Here is a 22,529-nt window from a genome sequence, read left to right as displayed (position 1 = left end):
TTCATTTTACCAATTAACCCACCTTCTTGAAAGGATTTCTTTACATTAACAGCCTCCAGTCCTGTGAACAATCATCATCCAAATATCCAAAATAGTTTAGTCAATCTTGCCTCACCCGATTCAGAACAACTTCAGCATAAAAGATGCTCAGGCTGCCATTCTTGCATACTTTTAACAATTACGGCTCAGTGTTTAGATACTTGGGACTGAAAGTCAGAACTCCTGGGTTCTGTTCTTGGCTTTGCTACTGAGTTAAAGTTGGGTATGTCACTCTGTACCTCATCTCCCTGTATGTAATATAAATATAAATACTTTAGAGAGGTGTTAGGATGAATTAATTAATTATGGTAAAGCACTGTGAGATCATCCGACAAAAGGTAGTTACGTATGTCCAAAAAGTGTTATTTGTATTAAATGAAGTAAATATATGGTCCCTCCTTTCCCCACTGCATTAGGGGGGCATAGTTAACTTGAAATCTAAACAGCTTCAAAGAACAAGTAAAAGTAGTTCTTTGAATGGTCTCTGTATATTCCTTTTCATAAGATGCACCAACAGTGCAGCCTGAACCAGTCTAGGATGCACCATTGGCATACTATGTGAATGTGAAAAGTCCATCACAAAAGCCTCCAATTACAGGTGAGTAACCTCCATTTTCAGACACTATTATTATTTAATATATATAGCACCATAGCGTGTAGAGGCCCCGTTTGGAATTGGGACTCCATTGTGCTAGGCACTGTACAAATACAAAGTCAAAAAAGGTCACTGTATCAAAAATCAAGTCCCCCTGCCAATGTTCGTAGTTGTACAATCACATTTTCTATTTTAATAAAAGCTTTTTCTCTCCCCTCTTGGTGTGTGAAAGACACATATAGACTTGCACCAAAACTACAAATTAAACAAACTAGAAAATAAAAAATATTTTCTCTCTAATCTCTGGGTTTATTTGTAATAATATTTGTAATAATTTTTTTAATTGACCGTGTCCCAAAATTCCCTGCCCATGTTTTCATTATTTCCATCTCCCCTCAACATAAATTATCTTGTGGGGCAACTGATGTCCTATTTATAGATAATAAAATCATTCTCAGACAAGATTCCACCATCTTCCTATCTATCTAAATTTATCTTGTCTTCCTTAATCTAGGTATTAAACTCATCACTGTTATCTCACTGCTTTATAAGCAAACTAGTCTAGAACCAGTAGTTCTTTGCTGATTGGTTCTCTCAATCCCCTCTGCCCTATGAAAGAGAGGGATGGTTTCATACTCCTTTGAGGTTTTTTAAAAACAGTTGTGGGAAAACTATGGTGAGAAACTGGGCTCTTATTACCTTGAATCTCTTATTTGCTCCTATTGTCAGGAACCTGAAATTTGACTCACCCTGAATTTCTGCATAAAATCAAGCTGGACAATGAGAACGCACACAGTAAGACCTCAGTAAGCTTAGCAAAACCAGCCTCTTCTGGGCCCAATGTTGCACTGAAAAAACTGGTATCATGTTACATAAACTGTGGCTGTATAAATAAAATGATGAAGGTGTTGGGGCTACTTAAGGTTAGCTATATTTTCATGTACCCAGTTAGGCAGTTTTTGTTTACCATGTTTTCTTAGTATGTCATGTATGGATAGTAATCTGGTTTAATGCTCCTTTTTTTTTTTATTATATTTTTGAGCAGGGGTAGGGTTTGTACAATTACAAATTGTAACAGCTGTAGATTTGTTTTTCTTTAGAGGCGCTCAGATACTCCAATGATGAGCACAGTACAAGAACCTAATAGAATACAATAGAATTTTGGAATCTTATATTATTGTTCTAGAGGTAAAATCTAATCCCCTGAGTCGAAGACCTACTGCCTGGTGACTGTACCTATATGACTTCAATTACTGTGTTATCAGCCTATATAAATAAAAATGTTCACCTTCCTAAATGCATTATTATTCCAAGTGGTTTGAGCACTCAATTATGACCCTGGCTCTGACACTAATAGCCTCTGTGGTTTGAGGCTTTTCTTTCCCTTTTTTCCATTTCTTTATTAACTTTTCTATTTCTTTCTTTTCATCTCCTTCTTCCATTGTCTTCTTCTCCCTCCACTTTCTTTCTTCCATGTTACTACTATTCTCTCTGTATATCTACATTTTATTTATTCTATCTTTGAACCCTGCATTTCTTTTTTGAAAAAAAAAAATCCTCAGTTTTATACAGACTGACAGAGCATCTTTTTTTCTTCGAATCTTTCCTTTCTCTTTTCATTACCCTCCACCCTTCTCTTCTCTCCCTCACTCCTATACTTTGTTATACATTCCCTACTCCATAGCTAATTACTGAACATTGTTTCTCCATCCTTGTTCTCCTCTTCAGGCATCTTCATTTCTTTCAACCCATTACTCAATTCCCGCACTGTTCTACTTCTTGGGCTCATCCATCTCTTTACTCCTTTATACCCCTTTATATGTTATCTGTCCCCTTTTTCCCTCACCCATCCTAAAGAAAGTTCTTCCTCTCACTTTCAACTCTTCTCTTTCCCACCCTCTCTTGAGCCACCAGCCTTTCCTGGGCCATCTCTACAATTTCTCCCAGCCACCTCCCAATCACTACGTAGCAGCACTGAGGAAATTAGGGCCTCCTCTCTCTCACCCCCATACTGCAGCACTGGAAAGAGACTGGCTCGATGATATATAGCCTTCCTCTCTCTTCCAACTGCCACAACTGTCCCTCTATTGCAGTTGTCCTGCCAAGCTGTCTATAACTGTTACCAGTTGCCACAGATTTCCCTCCAATTGCCACAGGTTTCCCTTCAGCTTCTGCTATCACCAGCTTCCATGGTCACCAGTTGCCATATGTTTTCCTCCAACTGTCTTTAGGTACCACAAGTGTCTCTCCAGCAGACAGTCAACAGCTGCCACTTGTGTTCCTCCAGCTGGCACTGTTACAGATTTCTTTCCAATTGACATTCTGTCAGCAATTCCCATGTCCCAACAACTCACAGTGCCACAGACTTCCTCCTAAATGCCATTGTCATCAACTACCATGTGTCCCTCCAACTGTCACTCGTTGCTTCCAAAAGCCACTAACACCAGTGGCCATAGGTGTCCTACATACTTCCACTGTCACCAACTGTCACAGGTTACCCTCCAACTGCCATTAACTGTCATCAGCTACCACAAGTGTTCCTTCAACTGACACTGTCACCAACTATTGTTAGTGACCCACACGGTCACCAACTACCACTTCCTGTCACCAAATGCCACAAGTCTTTTCAACTTTGCCACCAATTGCCACACCGTCACCAACTGCCACTTATATCCAACTTCCACTGTCTCCAACTGCTTCTGTCATCAACTGCCACTGGTTGCCCTCCTACTGTCCCAAATGCCATACTGTCAAACTCACATCTGCCACAACTGTCCCTCCACTGTCATCTAATGCCACTATCATGGGTTTCCCTGCAACTCCTGTTAACTGACACAAACTTCCACACAGATATAGTCAGTCAACACACACACTGAGAGGAAGCTTCATCCAATCTTCTGACACTTAAGGGGCCAATGGCTACACTATAGATCCCCCTGAGCGACATAACTTATGCCAACTTAAGAGCTGGGGAAGAGCTCTCTCCTGTCGGCTTAGAGTGGCTATACTAGAGAGCTTACAGCAGCCGTAAGCTTTCTAGGGTAGCCATAGCCTTAACTAAGCTTACAGGGGCATTACAAGTGCAAGCTGTCATATTTCTTTTCACTGATCTTCTATGATCTCTGTCTTTTGTCATCCAGAAGCTGCTAAGGTAATTCCATAGCACAAATTTATGGCCACACTGTGCATGAGTTTATTATTGTGTGTCTCCCTTCCAGTGTGAAGCTTATGCCACTTTGTTCCATTCCTTTTTACCTTAATTATTACCCCCACATGACAATCCCTGCTCTGACAGGGAGTGATGGTCTTTTCCTCTCTATTGCTTTAAAACAGAGAGTTTAAAACTACTGTGATCACTTTTTCTGGGACAGGATGGAACACTGGAATCACAAGTTTCCAGGAAGGCTGGAATCACAATGGCAGGAGTCTTCTGGTGTCTGCATGTTCGTGAGAAACAAAAGGAGGTGGATTGAAGAAACTGGAGGCCCATAAGCCATCATCACACTTCTACAAATATGTAAGATTGGAAATGAGGACTATTAGATCAACAGTATTGTGAAGACTGGGGACACAGACTGAAAGAGAAAATACTTGGTTCTCCAGACGTGGCTACATTTTCTTCACTATCTTATACGGAATAATGAGCCCTGATGCCTCTGAACTGACTTCATTATTAAATTTTCATTATTTCTGCTTGCCCTATTTTTTGCAGTTTTAACTTTTCCACAGACCTCAGTTAGATGCACCTTAAATAGGAGAGTTAAATGAATTTTCTCATTTAGGAAAGTTTCTAATTGGTAGCTTTCAAGGATATAGGTATTTAAAATCAGCCTTGTTGTGCTTCAGTATAGTTATATCTTCTATTTAGAACCAGGTTATGGGAATCTAATCAAAACATCAATAGAAAGGTTTTTAATACCAGAAAACATTGATCAAATTTAAAAGCAACTTTTATTTTCAAATATGTTGTTTTTTAATTCACATATCATATTCAGGTTTTTTATTTTATACATTTTTACATTTAATTACAGGGCTTCATCAGTGAAAATTTAATGTGTGTGTGTGTTACATGTGTATTCCAGGCTCAGAAAAGAGATGTCTGTGCTCTTCATGCTGAAAGATCTCTGCTCTCCATGCTATATCAACCATAAAGCACTGTGGTAAAGGGGGAGAACTGCTCTCCAAGCCATGGAGCACAGCACTGCAGTGCCTTGGGGAAGGGGAAGAAATCTGTGCATGCCATTTAATGTGGTCCTACAGGCCCTGTCCCTGTTGTAGAGCTTGTGGAGGGCAGGGGATCACATAGACCTTGGAGGGATCTGTGCACTCTATATTGTAGGTCAGGGGTTGGCAACGTTTGGCACGCGGCTCGCCGGGTCAGTTTATTTACCTGCTGACGCGGCAGGTTCGGCCGATCGTGGCCCCCACTGGCCGCGGAGGCGGCGAGAAGCGGCGCGGGCGAGGAATGTGCTGGCCGCGGCTTCCCGTTGGCCCGGGACGGCAAACCGCAGCCAGTGGGGGCCGCGATCGGCCGAACCTGCCGCGTCAGCAGGTAAATAAACTGGCCCGGCCCGCCAGGGTGCTTACCCTGGCGAGCCGCGTGCCAAACGTTGCCGACCCCTGTTGTAGGTCACTCCATATTACAGGGCACTGGAGGGCACCACAGTCCCTGAGGGGACAGCTCTTCCTGCTGTAGGGCCCTGGGTGAGTCTCTGCTTACTGTGGCATTGAAGGGAGCATGGGGGTCACTACAGACCTTGGCTAGGGAGGTGCGGTCCATGCTCTCCTTGTTATAGAATAGTGTTTATCAAACTTTTGCATTGGTGACCCCTTTCACACAGCAAACCTATGAGTGCAACCCCCCCCCCAAATTAAAAACACTTTTTTTTTATTTAACACTATTATAAATGCTGGAGGCAAAGCAGGGTTTGGGGGTGGAGGCTGACAGCTCACGACCCCACCATGTAATAACCCTTGTGACCCCCTGAGAGGTCACAACCCCCAGTTTGAGAACCCCTGTTATAGAGCCCTGGAATCTCTGCCTACTGGAATCCTGAAGGATTAAGCAAGGAGGTACTCCAGGGCTTTGAGGCGTTTAGGTCTTCCTATTGTGGCCCTGCAGCTCTCTGGGGGAGGCTTCTGTTTTGTCTCTACTGCAGAGCTCTCAGGGCCTTGCTGTGCTGTAGAACTGGAGGGGGGCACTGTGGGGCCCTGGGTGGGAAGTGGAGTGCTCTGTATTCCCAGCAGCAGAGTGCACTGCTGGTATGGGGTCCACAGGGCCCAGGTACCTACAGTCCATGTTGCTATCTCTGGTAATCTCATAGCGTGTCTTGTGGCATCCTTAAAGATGCAGCTTCTGGAGCAATGGCAAAGGATGAGAATTTAAATTTTCAGAAGGAAGTGTCCAGCCCTTGCGGTTGTAGGGACAAGCTGGAGGGTGTGACCCAAGTGTCACCTCAAAGCTTAACCACCAGATGGCAAACAAAGAGACCCCACAACGTATCATCTTAAGAATCTCATGATTTGGGGGTCCTGACTAGCAATTGTTTAATGCTTGTGGTGGGTGGGCTTCTCACCCTGTGGTCCTAGAGCACAGGAGGAGCGCGACGGCTCCCAAAGAGGGGTGTGTCTGTACCCGCTGCAGGAGCGCATGCTGACAGTGGGCTCCTGCACAGCCCTACGCTTTGCCCTGCGCCGGCATCGCAGCTGGCTCAGGCGCGGGGTCCCAGCACGCGCTCTCTGCCCCGGGGCGCAGGGAGCAGGCGCACGTGGCACCCACTGCCGGCAGGATCACGTGACTGCCGTCTGACCCGGTCTCTCCCGTCTGGTCAGTGATGGAGAGAGGCGCATGCGCGATGTCGCACCAGCCCCGTCTCCCTCCGCCCTATATAAGGCGCAGACGGCGGCGGCGAGGCTCCCGACTCCGCAGTGTGTGAGGGGGCGAGGTTGGGCTGGCGGTGCAGCTACCTGAGCGGCCTCTCCCCCGCGTCTAGCCAGGGCCTACGCCGCCGAGCGGAGCCACCCGCCTCCTGCCGCTTTCTCCTCAGCCCCTAGCCAGGCCGCGCGGCCGGCCCCGGCGGAGCCATGAGCTCGGGCACCCCCTACATCGGGAGCAAAATCAGCCTCATCTCCAAGGCGCAGATCCGCTACGAGGGCATCCTCTACACCATCGACACCGAGAACTCCACCGTGGCGCTGGCCAAAGGTGAGGGGCGGCCGGGCCGGGCATCCTCCGCGCGGCGGCGGCGGCGGGGGTGGCTTCTCCCCACAGAGCAGACCGCGGGGCCGGTACGGGGAAGTCGGGCCTAGGCATCCGTCCCGCTGCTCGGTGGAGAATTGGGTTGCGGGGGGTCGGTGGGCACCCCGGCGCCTGGTAGGGGGCGGGACAGCGGAGGCACTCAGCGTCGCCTCCCCGCTCGCCGAAGGCAGCGATGCGGGCGTCTGCGGAACGACGTGCCCGGGCCCATTGACGCGGAGACGGCTGAGCTGGGGCCGGGAAACCTGCCGCGGCTGGCCACCCCCGGGCTCGGGGGCTGTGGGCCCCGACAGCGACTCCCTGCCGTGGCTCCGAGGCTGCTCCCTCCCGATGTTGCCTGGACCTCGGCTTCAGTCCGTGTTAAATCTCTCGCCGGGTCTGGGATGCTCTTTCAGCCCCCACACGCCTGAACAATGAGCCGAGCCTCCTGGCGAGGGAGGTGTAAACAGGCAGCAGCTGGAGCCAAGCTGCTCTGCAGGGGTGGTCTGGCGAAAGCCCCAGGGACCCCGCATCTTATTTCAGTCTGGGGCTGGCTGACTCCGACTCCAGCTCCGAAATACCAACCTGCCCAAGCTCAAGTGCGGAGGCAGACTGAGGAGCAAAGCCTTAATTACAGCCGGGGCTGGTTCATTTAGCTGTGGCCTCTTTCATGAGTCAGCATTTGATTAATTACTTTACAGTGCCAGAGCTACCTCCTACAGTATTGTGAGCCTGGCTTGTAGTGCAAATGGTCAAATGCAAGAAAGTCAAATATTCACAAGAGAACTAACTGCTGGATATACTGCACCTTACTTGGAGGCTGGTGGGAATATTACAAGGCCTTTTTTGGACACCTGTTTAATTTCTCAAGCATAGTGTAGTAATTCAGCTTTTTTTGTGACGAAAACATGTGAAAGAGTTGCTAGTATCTGAAGTTCACCTGTTAGTCTTAAACAGCCCCACTTCTTTCTCTTACAATAATTTAGTCATAACATTCTGTTCTAACAATTGAATTGATTTTTACTGTCCTACTTCATATACTTTCTATTACTTGGATGATAGAATAATTCTGCAGTGTTTGGATTGGGTGAGTAACAGATCAGAGTGTTTGTGGAAATAGAAGAATCTTAATTTCTATTATATTTTTGTTTAAAATAATGTACAAACCCTAAATCTTGGTTCCTCATTTTAATACTTGTGATCAAGAATTGGACTAAGTTCAAACTGAATAATGCTCTGGAATAGTAATCTCTTGTGCAGTGCCCTTAAATCCTATGTATAATCCTCAGTCTGTTTACCTGGTTTTTTGACACTGCTTTTCTGGTTCTCCTATCTTGCAGACTGCTTCTTCACTTACTCTTTAATCTGTCCTTGGGCATACTGATCTTGATTCTCTCCTAGTCTTTGGCTGTCCTTATTTTCATCTACCGCCTACACAAGTGACTCCCAAACTTAGTTCTGTTTGCCATCTCAAACCAGATTTCTTCCATGCTGCTTTTCTAATCATGCCACTATCCTTCTCCTATTTCCAGCCTCCTGTCTCAGTGTAAGCTTTGGTTTTCTTCGTCTCTGCCGTGTATCTTTAATTTTGTTGCTTTCTCGATCTTCACATTTCACCCTCTCCTCATTTTCCTAATGGGGGAAAAGACTTTGTGCCTTCGTAATGTCTAACTTTCCTCATCAGCACTTCTTCCTCTCCAGTCTGTTGAAAATGTTACTTCTAAAATCATTGAACTCTGCCTGTGTCTCAAACTTTAATCCTTCTACTAGCAATCTCTTACTGCATCAGATTCAAGGACCTCATCTTTTCGTCTTTCCATACTGGGAAGTATTCAGGGGATCCAGGCAATCTTTCCTGGTCCACAATTCCTATGTGCCGAACTGTAGATAAAGAAAATCTAACTTGGATGTTTGAAACCTACTTAAAATGAGTTTATTTTGAATTTCAGATATCTGACTAACTTCAAATAATGAGATATAGCTGAGCAGGATTTACCTCCACATAAGCATGCCTGTGTCTAAAGCTATGTACTTCATCACATCCTTTACAAAGCCTGAGTAACAGATTGTATGTAAGGAAGCTAGGAGAAGAGAATGGAATTCAGTTGGATCCCAACACGGCTGTCTGTCAGCTGGAACAGCAGGGCTATGGCTGCTTTGTCCTTTAAGTAGAGGTCCTAGCATCCATATATACACAAATGCAATTTTTTTACCTATGTCCTATCTACACTGCTGATTCAGAGCCTCCTTTGTAATGAGTGGGATGCAGCAGTCTCCTCTGTAGCCTTTGTTTTCCACCTAGCACTCACTACTTCAGTGCTTAAGTGGAGTGCCTTTCACAGGACCTTGGTACTAGAAGAATGTCTTCATATGTAGTAAATTAGTAGGGAAAAATACATGCTGTTTTCCTTAGAAATAAAGCTATAAGTCTTAAAGTATTTTGGCTGTTGGTCACTTTTTTAATTTGGTGCACTGCCTGCAGCATATTGGCATCTGTGTTGTAACTTAATTTCTTAACTGACAGATTCATATTCCATTGTTAAAATGCTACTTTATAAGTTTTTCAAATCAAATTTTGCTTTTTTGCGAAGACTAAGATTTCTTAAACTACAGGATTTATGTCAAGTGTTTTCTGATGCCTGACCACAATAATAGTGCTGCAGTCATACTTAGACCCATGCCATTGTGACAGAAGTGTGGCTCATAAATAAGACCTTGATTTGTTTGGAGAAGTAGAGAAGCATTTTGAACTCTTGACAGAATCTCTCAAATTGCAGATAGCTAGCAAATGCTAGCAATGTCCATTTAAAAGACTTGCAATAAGACTTCTGTCCAATGTCCTAGGTGTCCTAACGTTTTAGATCAGTAAGGTCTCAGCAGTACAGAAATAATCATGTCAGCAGGAGCTAACCCAGACATCTATAGAAACTCCTTTCCCACCCCCTTATCATTTTGGGACATACTCTCAATTTTCTCTAAAACTGACAGACTTCTTTTGCAGCGTGCCTGGAAGGTCACCACATTTGGGCTATTTCAGACCAAGGGAGGACCAAGCTATAGAGTTCTGGGGCTATCACAGAACACCCTACCAGCTGCTGCCTCTCTGAGGGGATCCAGCTTGGGTAGCCCCTGCTGACTGCAGATATGGTAGTATGGCATGAGGAGAGGCAGTCCCTCAAATAGGCTAGTCTCAGGCCATTTAGGCTTTTACACATCAAAACATGTTAAACTGCACCTGGAGAATGCACTTTGCAGATCCCAGAGTACCCGTAGCTTGTGGTGTTGAGGTAGTTTAAAAGGCTTTTGCAGACTCAGCAGTGCTGGAACAGAGAGGAGCATTAATCAGTTACTAGTGTCCTAGTCCTGTTCCAAGGATGTGCCACATAATGTAGTGCTCTGCATTGACCTGTAAGGAGAATGACTGACACTAGTCCTGCTCAAATATGAGCAACATCTTAGTCTGTGCTTCAAGAAACTGCAAATCCAGAAGTCCATTCAGTGCAACTTTGCAGTTTAGTGGTAGCTCAGTGTTCGCAAAATGTAGTTAAGCTGTGTTTGAGTTCTTTGCTTAAGATGTAAAGCAGGCAGTATATGTATTAATCATGAAACCAATGGCATTCCACTCTGGGAGTGGAGAGAGGTGAATAATGTGTATTAACTTGTGCTTTACCTGTACCTACCACACGCTTTCATGAAAAATTAAATATAATGTCATGGTTTGAACTCTAAAGCTTTAAATGGAGTGGGACTAGAGCTGGATGAAATATTTTTTTGGTGATTAACTTATTCTATGAAAAACAATTTCGGATTGACCAGAAGTATTCATGAATTTGTGCTGAGTTCATCAAATAGTTTTGACCAAGTAATAGGTTTTTTTTTTTGATAATGTCAAAACAATGTTTTGTTTCAACTATACTTGACTTTTTGGGGGAGGGGCACTTTGCCAAAAGCAAAGGAAAATTAGCTTCACAAAATTCTTGTACGGGTAGGAGGAGAGATTTTTAACTTGTCTTCCACATTACAGGCCAGTGCCCTTGCCACTGGGCTATGACCGATTCTGATAAGAGACATTCTCAGTCTCTTGTGTTGCAGCTGTTCACTTTTTTTACTAAAGAAACTAGTCATTGGAGCAGGAACTAGAACTTGAATATCTCACATTCTAGGTGAGGGCATTAACCACCAGATGAGTCATCCTCACTTTTTTCCTATTCCAGTGACAATTGTAAGAACAGCCCAGGTGGGTACCCAAACCACTGGACTAAAGGTTATAAGGGAGCTGCTGCTCCTAAGTGTTCTGTGAACCTAGTCGTCCTTTGCTTTTGGCAGATTGCCCAAATTGTGGCTGGGGGATCAAGCTGGGATGTTTTTGACTCTTTGGAAAGATTCAGCAAATGAGAATGTTTGGCCCAAAACTAATTAACTTTTTTTGGCATTGCCAGTGAACAAAACAAGTCCATTATTTGCTCAGCTGTAGTTGGGACCTTGCTGCCTGAGACGGCCCCTCTTCTTGTGCTATTCTGCCACAGTTGTGGTGGTTGGAGGAACTCAAGCTGGATTCCCCAGTTTGAGGCTGACAGTAGAGCAGTCTCGGGTAAGGGGGCGGTGGCAGCTCATCTTAGAAACAGGCTTCATCAATACAAAATAGCGCAAGTCATTGACTTTAAGAATCACCTGTTTACATGGACTACTGCTGAGGTGGGCTTTAGAAAAATCAGATGTGTGGGGGTCAGGAGTTGTTCGTTCTAACTGTGACCTGACTTCTGGGGAGGGTGGGTGGGGAGGGTTGTGTGTATATGTATATTGTAGCAGGGATCCTTAGAGCCTTGAGTACATGCCCTTTGCTGTGGCATAAAGCTAAACTTCACCCAAAACTATAATGTGTTGGAGAAACAAGTTGCAGTACTAATAGAGGTTAATATCTACTACTTTCTCTCTTAAATGCTCCAGTGCGGTCATTTGGTACTGAAGACCGTCCCACAGACAGACCTGCTCCTCCAAGAGAAGAGATTTATGAATACATAATTTTCCGTGGAAGTGACATCAAAGACATTACTGTATGTGAACCTCCTAAAGCTCAGCATACTCTGCCTCAGGATCCTGCTATTGTCCAAGTAAGAATTTCAATTTGAAATGGTGGTAGACAGTTTTGAGGCAAAATACAAGCAATTCAAAGCTTGACCTAAACCACAAGGCTTCGGGTTATAAAGGTGGTGGTACAAAACTAAAGGTCCGTGTAAATGTTTCCAAGAACTTTCATAATTCAAGAGGAAACACTGGTTTTCAACCCAATACTTCCTTCAGTCTTTGTGGCCAAAGTATTGCAGCATTGAAAACCTGGTAAGCAGTCCAGATTTTAATTGACCCAGGTGAAATCACTGCTGTAAGTTATCTTTAAATATTTTCATAAATAAATTGACATTTTAAACAGTCTTGTTACTTTTAGTACCTTAAAAGCACTAAATCCTCAACTGCGAGGACATTGGGGAAATAGGAAATACAAGAGTTCAGAAACTGCTGGGTGCTGTCAGTGGAAATGTACTTACACTATTCTCTTGTTATGCAGTCTTCACTGGGCTCTGCCTCTACATCATCCTTCCAGCCACATGTGCCTTATAGTCCATTTAGAGGCATGCAGCACTACAGCCAGCTTGCTGCCAGCTCTTTACTTAGCCAGCAATATGCAGCTTCATTAGGTTTAGGTGAGTAAAAGCTTGAAGATGTGCTCTTTGAAATTGTACCCTGTCTTTAAGGCGTGGTTTCACAAGGGTTTGTGCCCTAGCGTTACTAATAACTACATTTTCTGAATTGACTGTTTGCTTTAACTGCTGACAGAGGATACAGCCAGCCTTATGAAATGAGGCTTAATTGTATAAAAAAAAAGTTAAGAAATTTGTCTGTATAGAGACAGTAAGAACAGTAAATGAGTCTAATAGCATCTGTTTGGAAGTACTAATATATATACACAAGCTTAAACATTTTGGTTATTGACTTAATGAGGACATAGTCTGTTTCTAGTTTAAGATGACCTGCATATTCTGCACTCTGATACTGAAAATTCTCAGTACCGTAGGAAAGGACTCCAAATAGGTAGCATCTCAATACTATTCTAGGTAACTTCTTGTATCTCTTTCCAAGTCCTCAGTGTCTCAGCTACCTTGCCTTATTTGTGTACCTTTTTTGCTTTCTCTTCTCCCCTCTGTCTCTTTAGAGAAACTGGTAAGCCCTCCAACATCAGCAGCTGCTTCCAGCCCTAGCTCTTCTCCGTCTCCACAACCTGTTTCAGAGCCTGACATGTCTTCCGAGCCACATCAGCTCTCTTCCAAGGGTAACAGCAGTTTGAGGACTCCAAATATTTGGAAGAACCTGCATGGTGTTTGCAAAACATTCTATTCTGCTTGTTAACCCTCTCAAAATGACAGTACTTGTGTGTAACTGTAGCAAAATTGATACATCGTTCTTAGTTCTTTGTTTCGGACCATTTGTTAGAGCTCTGGCTTACTGCTACTCTAGGAGAATTGACTGGGGGGCTGGGGAAGGAGAAAAAGTACAGGATAGTGGTTAGTCTTCATAGGGAAGGCTGGCTGGCTGCAGAAGATGTTTGCTTGTTGGGACATAACAATAGATATTTATTTGCCAGCTTACAGAATGGCATGAAATGGACCTTTCCTTTCGGTAGAGGAAGGAATGATGCTTACAGCCCTGCAAATCCATGGATATCCACTTTATATCTGTGGACATCCACAGATGCAGATACAAATTTTGTTTCCGGGTAGGGCTATAATGGTACTAAGTTCTGGGGTAACTGCTAATTAGCTAGGTCCTTAAAGAAATACTAGAGCCTTCTCCCATTTGTGATTGGAGAGGAATTTTTGAATGCGTTCCACACTTGACATGGGCCACTGTAAATAGCTCTCTGCTTCAGTAGGTGGTGCATGAATGCAGTATTCATGCTTTACTCATTGAACCTCTTGTTTGACAATCTGCATTCATGGAAACTATCATATCTGAACAAAGCCATGACAGTTGGTCGATCTTAAATTTTATGCACTATAGTGAATCCAGTTCAAAAGTAGGTTCAGGGGAAAACTAGGTTGAAGAGCTTTGCAGTGTTTTCAGGGCAAATAGTGTGGGTACAATCCACATGTGCAGGTAGCTGTCATGAATCTGCTTATAATCTACACTTCAAAAAAATGCTTGGGTCAAGTTAGAAAGCAAACGTGTGTAGCTTCCCGCCCATCTCTATCTCTGTGTACCATATCAAAGATCCAATTAAAGTAAGCTTCAAAATGATGCTTGCTGATAGTAAGTACTGGGAAGGCTTAATATCTAGACCTACTCTAAGGGTATTTCTGGTATATTCTTGTGAAAGTATTGTGCCACATACTAACCTAGTACACACTTAAGAGAGAATCCTAGAAATAGAATGCAGATTCAGGATGCACTAAAATAAGCAATGGCTTGGCTTGTGTAATGGTGCAATGCATTTCTTTATCTTAAACTGAACCAGTTGCATGGAAGCAAATATCTCTGTCCTCACTTATGCAAAACTACCTAACATTCTGTTAATCAAATTTTATGTTCATATAAAGAATTAAGTGAGATGTCTCGAAGTACCAAACATTAACTTCTTTGCAACCATAGGGAATGAGTATTTGTCTGAACATTTATTTTAACTTTCTAAAATGGCTTGTTATACTTCACACCGTCGAGATAAGTTCCTAAATGTGTCATAGTGTAAAAAAAGGTGTTGAAACAAAAGTTCAGGAGGTTGGTTAAGGTTGAAATGTTACCCTCTAACTCCTGTACTGTGTGCTAGGAAACATTGAGACTGGACTAGTTTCAACTTGTCTCTGGGTTTTCTTGGTGGTGGTTTTTTTTTTTTAACAGTACCCAACTACTTGATGTAGTGTCCTCATGGAAGGACTTCCAAATGAATATAAATGTGACTTGTACTTGATGGACCATAACTACTAGAGCCATTAAACATTTATTTTAACAATAGATCTGACATTGATGCCACATTAATCTGGTTCTGCATATCAAAAAGCTGTGTACAGTAAGACCAAGCTATAGATGCAGTAAAAGTTATGCACATTGAGACTCACAACTACTTTGAAAATGAAGCACTTTCAGGAAAAGTCTGAAGCAAGCTTCTTTTAGCTAAAAAATATATTTATTCTGTAAAATCATACACAAACAAGAATACCTAATGAAGAGAAATGGGAATTTGTATATTTTGGAAGCTTATTGCGCATATATAGTGACTTCTTAATTTGATATGCATATTAACTTTGTCCTTAACCATTTGCTCCTTTATAGTAATAGTTAACTTGCATTCTTCAAGGGTAAAATTGTTGACTTGATTTATGGACCTGAGCTCATGGGCCAAAACTTGTATGCCAACACTTACTCATATGTAGTGAGATGCATACCAAACTCCCATAGCAGAATAATGGAAGTGCCTAGGAGGTTCTATGCAGGTATTGAAATCTGGTTTTGATCATGGAGGTAGATGGGGTTCAGGAGCACTGTTGGTGTAATTCTTTCATGCAGTACTTCCTGGAATGCAACTAAAAAACTAGTTATTGTAATCACCCCTTTGTTTTTCCAGGTACTGGCTTCCCGTTGGTTCACCCCGTACGCAAAAGCCCCATGGTGGAGCAGGCTGTTCAGACTGGTCCAGTTGATAACATGAATCAAAAAAAGCCACCCCCAGCAAAAGTAGTTTCCGGGATCCAACGCAATGGAAGGCAGATTCCGCAAAGTAGTAAGACAAATGGTATACCAAAGTCTTGTTTTCAAATGGGTATTTGGTAGAGCTTCCTTCAGAAAAATGTTGAAGTAACTTATCAAGCAGGCTTAAGGACTGTTCTAAGTTAGCGTACCTTAGAAGTTGAAAGTTAACTTTGTTCTTACATGCTTGGGTTATAAACAGTGTTCCTTTCCCTGTTTCTTTGCTGTAGACACAGTTCAGCCACCACCTGTGCAAACTCAAGGCCAGGTGAATGATGAAAACAGAAGACCTCAAAGGAGAAGATCGGGTAGGCTAACTTGACCTTAAACATACAAACTGCCTTATAGAACTCCAATTCTCTGCTCCATATAATTGAGAATACTGGCTAACGTAAGATGCTTATGAGCACCACCACGTTAATAGTAAAAAATAATAAAATAAAGAGGGTACATGGAACAAAACAGCCAAAAGAGCATTCAGGCATGCAGAAGTAATGCTTCCTTAGCTCCAGAGGTTCTTCTGCAAGAACCTTGCAGAGCCATAGAGAACATACCAGGGGAGAATTGCTCTGTTGCGTCTCCCCTGAAACTCCAGTATACTCATGTAAACTTGCTATAAATTGTTGTTGTCTTTACACAGGCTACCCCTCATACTGTGTAAGGATCTTCAAAAGGGATTTGAGGTAGCCATAACCAGCCAGACCATGTTATCACAACTCATCTAACTTGTCTTCCTCATGTATTGTAGAGAACCATTTAACTGGTTCCAGCCTTGTGTGGGTTTCCTGAAATCTGTACATATCCCAATGTGTGTGGATTTATGGGCTTAAATTCCTTCAGATTCCTTGGGAAACTTTAATTGTTTAGTTTTTTCCCCACAGACTGCTTGGCGTTATCTTTATAGTAGTTGAATGCAACACTGTCAGGGAAAGTTGGCTGTAGTCCTCTAACTTAACAGTAAGACTTAACAGCCAAGAATGTTTTCCAAAAAGTTAAAGTATTGCTCTAATGTGTTTCTACAGTGAAGATCAGACGTCTCTTTCAAAGAGGTGTGGCATAATCACAGGACTGGAAGCCAGAAACTCCTGAGTTCTAATCCTGGTTTCTCTGGCCTTGACCAAGTCATTTAACCTTCCTACGCGTTACCAAGTGTTTAAACTCTCCTGCTTTCAGGAAACAGGAGAACCAGAAATCGTTCTAGAGGACAAAATAGACCAGCCACTGTGAAGGAAAACACAATAAAGTTTGAAGGTGACTTTGATTTTGAAAGTGCAAATGCACAGTTCAACCGAGAGGAACTTGATAAAGAATTCAAGAAGAAACTGAACTTTAAAGGTTTGTGTCTTTATTAAATGTAAGTGGCTTTACTAATTTTAAGGATGGTGTATAGACAACCTCTTGCTCTGAGAAATTACGTGATTGATTAAAATAGGGAAGAATCTCCGATCTAGTTTGAGGGAGCAAGAAAACTGATGGCTCTTCAGTATACGCAGTAAGGAAGTATGTAATTAATCTTCTATCTTCAGATGACAAAGCTGAGGCAGGGGAAGAAAAGAGTGATCCTGGAGTAGCATCTCAGAATGATGGCAATGCAGATGAAGACCTCCTTGGACCCAATTGCTATTATGATAAATCAAAGTCTTTCTTTGACAACATCTCTTCGGAACTAAAATCCAGGTAATTATCTTTCTGAACCTCAGCCTGTCTTACACCCCTTAGTGCCGGCAGTATATTAGTGAGGTTCTATGCTAGGCAAAGCCTAGCCATTTATAGGAACATGGATAAATGAAACACTGCATCTTGAAAGGCTTCTTCTATTCTGAAGTTTTGGATGGTCAATAACCAGGCTTTTGGAAGGCATGTGGCCCTAGAATTTGACAGCTCACTAGACACTACTAAACTTACAAATAGTGATATCTGATCTTAGAACAAATTGCAGTCTTGGGTTTTTTTCTTGGGGGCGGGGGGAGGGAATTTACTTAACTTAAGCACTTGTTCACATCTGAGTTTAAAGTTATGCTTTTGGTGTATCCGATTGAACGCAAGACATCCAAATGGTGAACTATTGGAATATCAAACTACAATATCTTTTAGACATTCTAGAAACTGTTTTAAAATATCCTTAACTTCTTTACCTAATTTTTTCCACTTAGTCGTTACCATTTGTCCTCCAAGCCTGAATCCGTTCCATTAAGATTATGGAGAGTTGCTTGCTGTTCTTCCAGGCACAAGTGCTGCAGTGTTTGTAGGGGAAAGTCTAAATCCAAGTTGTTCCATGCTTCCATTAGAATTTCCTAAATATAATTGCTTAATTTAAGGATTTTATTTAAAACATTGTCTCTAAACTATCTGTGTCCCTTAAATATCTGTTTAAAAAAAAAAAAGTTCTCCTGGGTTTTAAAATAATCCCCTGATCACCTATCCATTCCTGTGTCCTTACCAGACAGCTGGTGGCTAGATTGCCCTTAACTTTTTTCTGAAGTTCTAAACCACCTCCTCTCCCATTACTGTATGCTGCACTTCCTTGGCTAACAGTTGCATTTTTATCCTTCTAAGTCACTAATTGCACTCTTTTTCTTCCTATATAAATTGTGCAAAGTAATCAGTGTACACCTTTATCTATTGAGGGGAAGGGGTGGGAAGGTGTAGAGTAGAGCTGTTGTAGAAGTCGGACTTCTAATGCTTTAATCCAGGCTCTGCTGTTGAATTTGTGTGGGCCTTAGGCAAATCACTTCATCATCTGTTTCCTTGCACCCTCTTTTTCACTATTTAGACTGTAAGCTCTTGAGTCCAGGAACTGCTCTTGAACAGCAGCTTGCACAAAAGCCCTGATCTTGGTTGATTCTAGGGGCTGCTGTAATTCTGAATCTTTAAACAGTGACTTTGCCTATCTGTCAGCACTCAAGCCCAACATTGATAGTCTCATTTGTTGACAGTGGAACTCGGAAATATAATCCTGTTCTTCCATACAGTTACTATAAGTAGTATAGTGATATACAGTTACCTTTTTTGTGGGGAAGGTGTCGTCTAGTGCTTTCTAGTTACTAAAGCTGGTCTAAAACAGGAACTCCTTTTCTGGTTGTCATGATTGAAACTTGGTAGAACTTAATTGCTCTAAAGGTACCAATAGTATTTCAGGAAAACATGTGGCGGGTACTGTAGCACTATTGAAACTACTGTTCAGTCCCTTTAAGGCACTTGTGGTTCCTGCTTCCAGTTGGGGTGAAATGGTAACTAACAAGATATGACCATTGAGCCATCCCTTAATATGTGACAAGTCCAAGGCTTGAGTAAGGGTGCAGAGAAGGCAGGGTGCAGCATATCAGTCTTTCTAGATCTCTGTAAAATGATTTCCTCACTCCTGCACAAGTGGGACAGACTTTCACAAAACATCTTCTGAATAATGGTCATGCTTGACTCAAGCCTGACTGCAGTCTTGTTCAGTTCCAGGCGTACAACATGGGCTGAAGAAAGGAAGCTTAATACAGAGACATTTGGCGTGTCTGGCAGGTTTCTTCGTGGACGTAGCTTTCGTGGTGGATTTCGAGGCGGAAGGGGTAGTGGAGCAGCACGGCGAAACCAAACAACTCACAGAGCTGGTACTGGAAGAGTGTAATGGAGGCAAGTTTTTTGTAGCAAATGCTGTCAATTTTTACCTTGGCTGCTAGTTTTGCAAGCAGACCAAAGGTGATTCCTTATGGATGCACCTTTCATCCTCTCTTCATAGTGGGTGGTATCGGGATAGAGCAGCCTTAACAATGTCATTGTCATGCCACTCATGGTTATTCTTTGCTGCGGTTGACATTCTGACCAAGTCTGGATAAAAGTGGCCCTTGCCTTCCTCCCAAGATAGTAGAATGCAAAACATTGAGGTTGCATTTGTGATTTAGTTGAGCAAGTATAGCTTGACCAGGGGAACCAATCTCAGATTGGTGTTTCTGTGGGCATGGATGGGAAAGAGGTGGGATTGGTCTCCTTTATTTGATGCCTAATTCTCTCTCTGCAGGCTCCAAATTCCTCTGCCATGAAGATGAAAATTATGTATATAGGATGAAAATGAACTGCTGTACCAATGTGGGAGAAGAATAAGTCCTTGTTTAAAGTCAGTGACAGAAGTTCATGTACTACTGCTTGTATTTTGGGCTTCAGCTTAATTTGAACCAGCATCTGAGAGCTGGAATATTTTTGCAAGAGGGAATGTGTTCAGGGTTATCTTCTCTGGAGTCTTTTTTTCTTCCCCAAAGTGCAGGCTAACTTAAAATATGGTTCTTCTTTCTGGGACTCTATAAGGTTGCTGTAGTTGAAACAAAGTAAAACTCCCTTTCTGTACCCTGAAGATCATGCTATTTTAACTTTCTTTAAAACCGAACCAAAGCTCACTGGAAGTAAACCAGCTAACTTGTTTGTTCTGAGCAACCAAATGTACCCTTTGCTGCTGCTGAGCTCTCATTGTTAAGGCGGCATAACTTCAGTAGCATGTGGTCTGGAAATAGATTTCCACTGCTGAAGGGGTTGTGTATAGTGTGACTTGGGAATACTGGGTGGCTGCTGATCATGTGATAGTGTAAAAAAAAGTGTACAGTTATTTGCAAGTCCACTACTCTTTCAGGGGTACTGCATGATTCCATGCAATGGCACAAAATCAGTCACTTGGGGCTGTCTCTGAAGTCCTGTTTGGAGGAAAAAGCCCAAAGCCTCTAACTAGCCAGGGTCTATGTAGGGGAGAGTGCTATGCTGTATATCCTCACTCATTAAAAGAGTGCTAGAACAGCAAGTGATCTCCTACATGCAGTGTTAAATACTCCATGAAATGTTCTTGCAGTAGCTTACCTGTAAACTAGGCAAGAATAAAGATGGAGAAACCTCTCAAAAGGAGCAATTTGAGAGATGACTTATTGCCCCCCTAACAGTACCAGATTGTGTAAACAGTATACACTGCAAACAGCTTTATGTACACTAGTAGGCTCTGTGATGGAACACTATAGAATGTTGCTTTCCCTAAACTTAAAAGGGCAGCCCATGTAATGAAGCTTATCGGATGGGTATTTTTAATTTGTTTTCTCTAACCCCCCAAACTGTAAATAGTGTTTGTTTGTTTTTTAAGAGGTGTGGGGGGAATTGGAGGGAGGGGTTATAAACTTGTTTGCATGAATAAGTGGGTTAAGCTCTTAGTTATTAGGTGTGTGTTCCTTTCATGGTTGATGGGGAATTTTGTTGAAAAAGCACTTCAATAACTGAACCCATTACAAGCCAGAACTTTAATTTATGCATTGACTAAGTTACTGTAAAAGCTTGGATTTATTTTTGTTAGGACTTCATTGTTAAGAATTAGAACAGAGCTGCCCCATTGCTATGGAGTAATGTAAATTGTAATAAATAAACATGTATATGTTTAACACTTCTCCCATTTTTGTTCCTGTAAATGGCTAACAGTTGGTTGCTTGAAGGAGTGTTACTCAGTGGCTTAATGGCTGAAACCTCTGGTTTGAAATAAGCCAGAGCCCTAGTATCTAATGAAGGATGGGCTTGGTGTTAATCACCAAGAAATGTCTAACTTTTATTTGTATGAAAAAGAAACTCAACCAATCTGTACTTCCTCCACAGCTTCATACTTCCATCCCTTCATTTTGGATGGCTGCTTCTCTTGCTTCAGTGGGAATGAAGACTTCAGCACTTGTCTTCTCCTGGGAGAAACAATTAAAAGCAGCAGCTGAACTCTTATTTTCTGTACTGGATCAAATATCACTGTTTTAACATAGAATCTAATGGATTTCTCCTTTGCATTTCCCTGTGAGCTTAGCCTGAAGTGTTCAGCTATCATGTTTATCATTTATCTTTATGCAAATACCCTGGAGTGGGAACCTCATGCCAGATCAAATTCCTTTGATTAAAAAGGAAGAGATTGTTCCCTCAGCCTTGTGTAAGGGGAAGTAGTAGCTAAGCTTAGCTAGGAATGTCCTGGTCTGGCTTATGCTAAACTTATTTCTTAGCACTAAACTCCATAGGCTCAAAAGAGGGAATCTACATGTCAGTCCTATTCTAATTTAAATCTGTCACCTTGTGGTTGGACTAGTGTCTTTATTATTTGACATAATATCTGCTATTGGTGTGTACTACAGCATATAGATTATTTTACTTCCTAGCCCATTACACTCTACACACTTAAAGCAAAACCCGGTTCTGGGGCACATCTAAATGCATAACTTTTTAATTGTCAGGCAGCTGGCCCTAGCTTTCTTGCATTTTGTACTAGAAAGTGGGCTAGATGACTTCAGCATTACAGCTCTAGAATTAAAACCATTAAGGTGGGGTGGGGGGGGTGCCCTGTACCTTCTAAAATTACTGAATTCTACTAACTGCAGCTGTCTCATTTAAGGATTTGAATGTACTCATTTGACTAGATTTCATCCATAAGCAAGTCTCTACCCTTCTCCAGTCAAGCTAGCTGTCATTAAGCAACACCATGCTAGTAACTCCAATAACTACTCCCTTCCTTCATATCACTTAAGGCACAGTGCTAGCACCAGCTCCTCCAACCCCTATAGGCTGTCCTCTCTTCCACAGCTAACATACATTCTAAATTCTGTATGTATTTCAGGAGCATTGCTTCACTAGCTGTCTTCAGCCCCTTCACTGTGAGTAGCAGTGTGTATATTAAAACCAAACTTAAAAAAAAAAAAGCTGAAAGGTGCTGGGAGTCCCTTCTAAGCTTCAGGAGGATTAGACATGTTAAAAGCATGAGCTAGCAGCTCTATTCCTTATTAATTGTACATGGTGACACATGCTGGGGCTTATCTAGACCCATACCACCTGCCTAGTAACTTTAGGTGCCTTAATACTTGACAGTGCTGCCTGTGGGAGCCAGCTGAGGTCACTCAATTAGGGTGAACTGCAAACAAAATGGGGCAGACAAACCCCAGAAGCTGG

At 42.5% G+C, this 22,529-nt stretch overlaps 1 protein-coding gene across 7 annotated transcripts; it reads left to right on the top strand.

The window, feature by feature from the left end:
* The first annotated feature begins 6,555 nt into the window (after positions 1–6,555).
* LSM14B (LSM family member 14B) lies at positions 6,556–21,738 on the top strand. Of its 7 annotated transcripts, XR_010561793.1 has the most exons (11): positions 6,556–6,839; positions 11,817–11,980; positions 12,433–12,568; positions 13,078–13,239; positions 15,481–15,648; positions 15,833–15,910; positions 16,776–16,937; positions 17,129–17,279; positions 19,047–19,223; positions 19,609–19,704; positions 21,207–21,738. XR_010561793.1 is itself a non-coding variant. In XM_065414470.1 (10 exons), exons 1-9 carry the CDS (start codon positions 6,719–6,721, stop codon positions 19,216–19,218), a joined length of 1,263 nt encoding a protein of 420 aa, XP_065270542.1. In that variant the 5' UTR covers positions 6,556–6,718; the 3' UTR covers positions 19,219–19,223; positions 19,609–21,163. The 7 variants fall into 7 exon arrangements, 6 of the variants coding, with proteins under 6 accessions (XP_065270542.1, XP_065270541.1, XP_065270540.1 ...); XM_065414470.1 differs by lacking the exon at positions 21,207–21,738 and having other exon boundaries at positions 13,078–13,194; positions 19,053–19,223; positions 19,609–21,163; XM_065414469.1 differs by lacking the exon at positions 21,207–21,738 and having other exon boundaries at positions 13,078–13,194; positions 19,609–21,163.
* Positions 21,739–22,529: the final 791 nt, after the last annotated feature.

The sequence above is a fragment of the Emys orbicularis genome, chromosome 12, assembly GCF_028017835.1.
Source record: "Emys orbicularis isolate rEmyOrb1 chromosome 12, rEmyOrb1.hap1, whole genome shotgun sequence".
NCBI classification, from domain to species: Eukaryota; Metazoa; Chordata; order Testudines; family Emydidae; genus Emys; species Emys orbicularis.
Note: the sequence above shows the minus strand (reverse complement) of the source record. Positions and strands in the feature narration are given on the sequence as shown.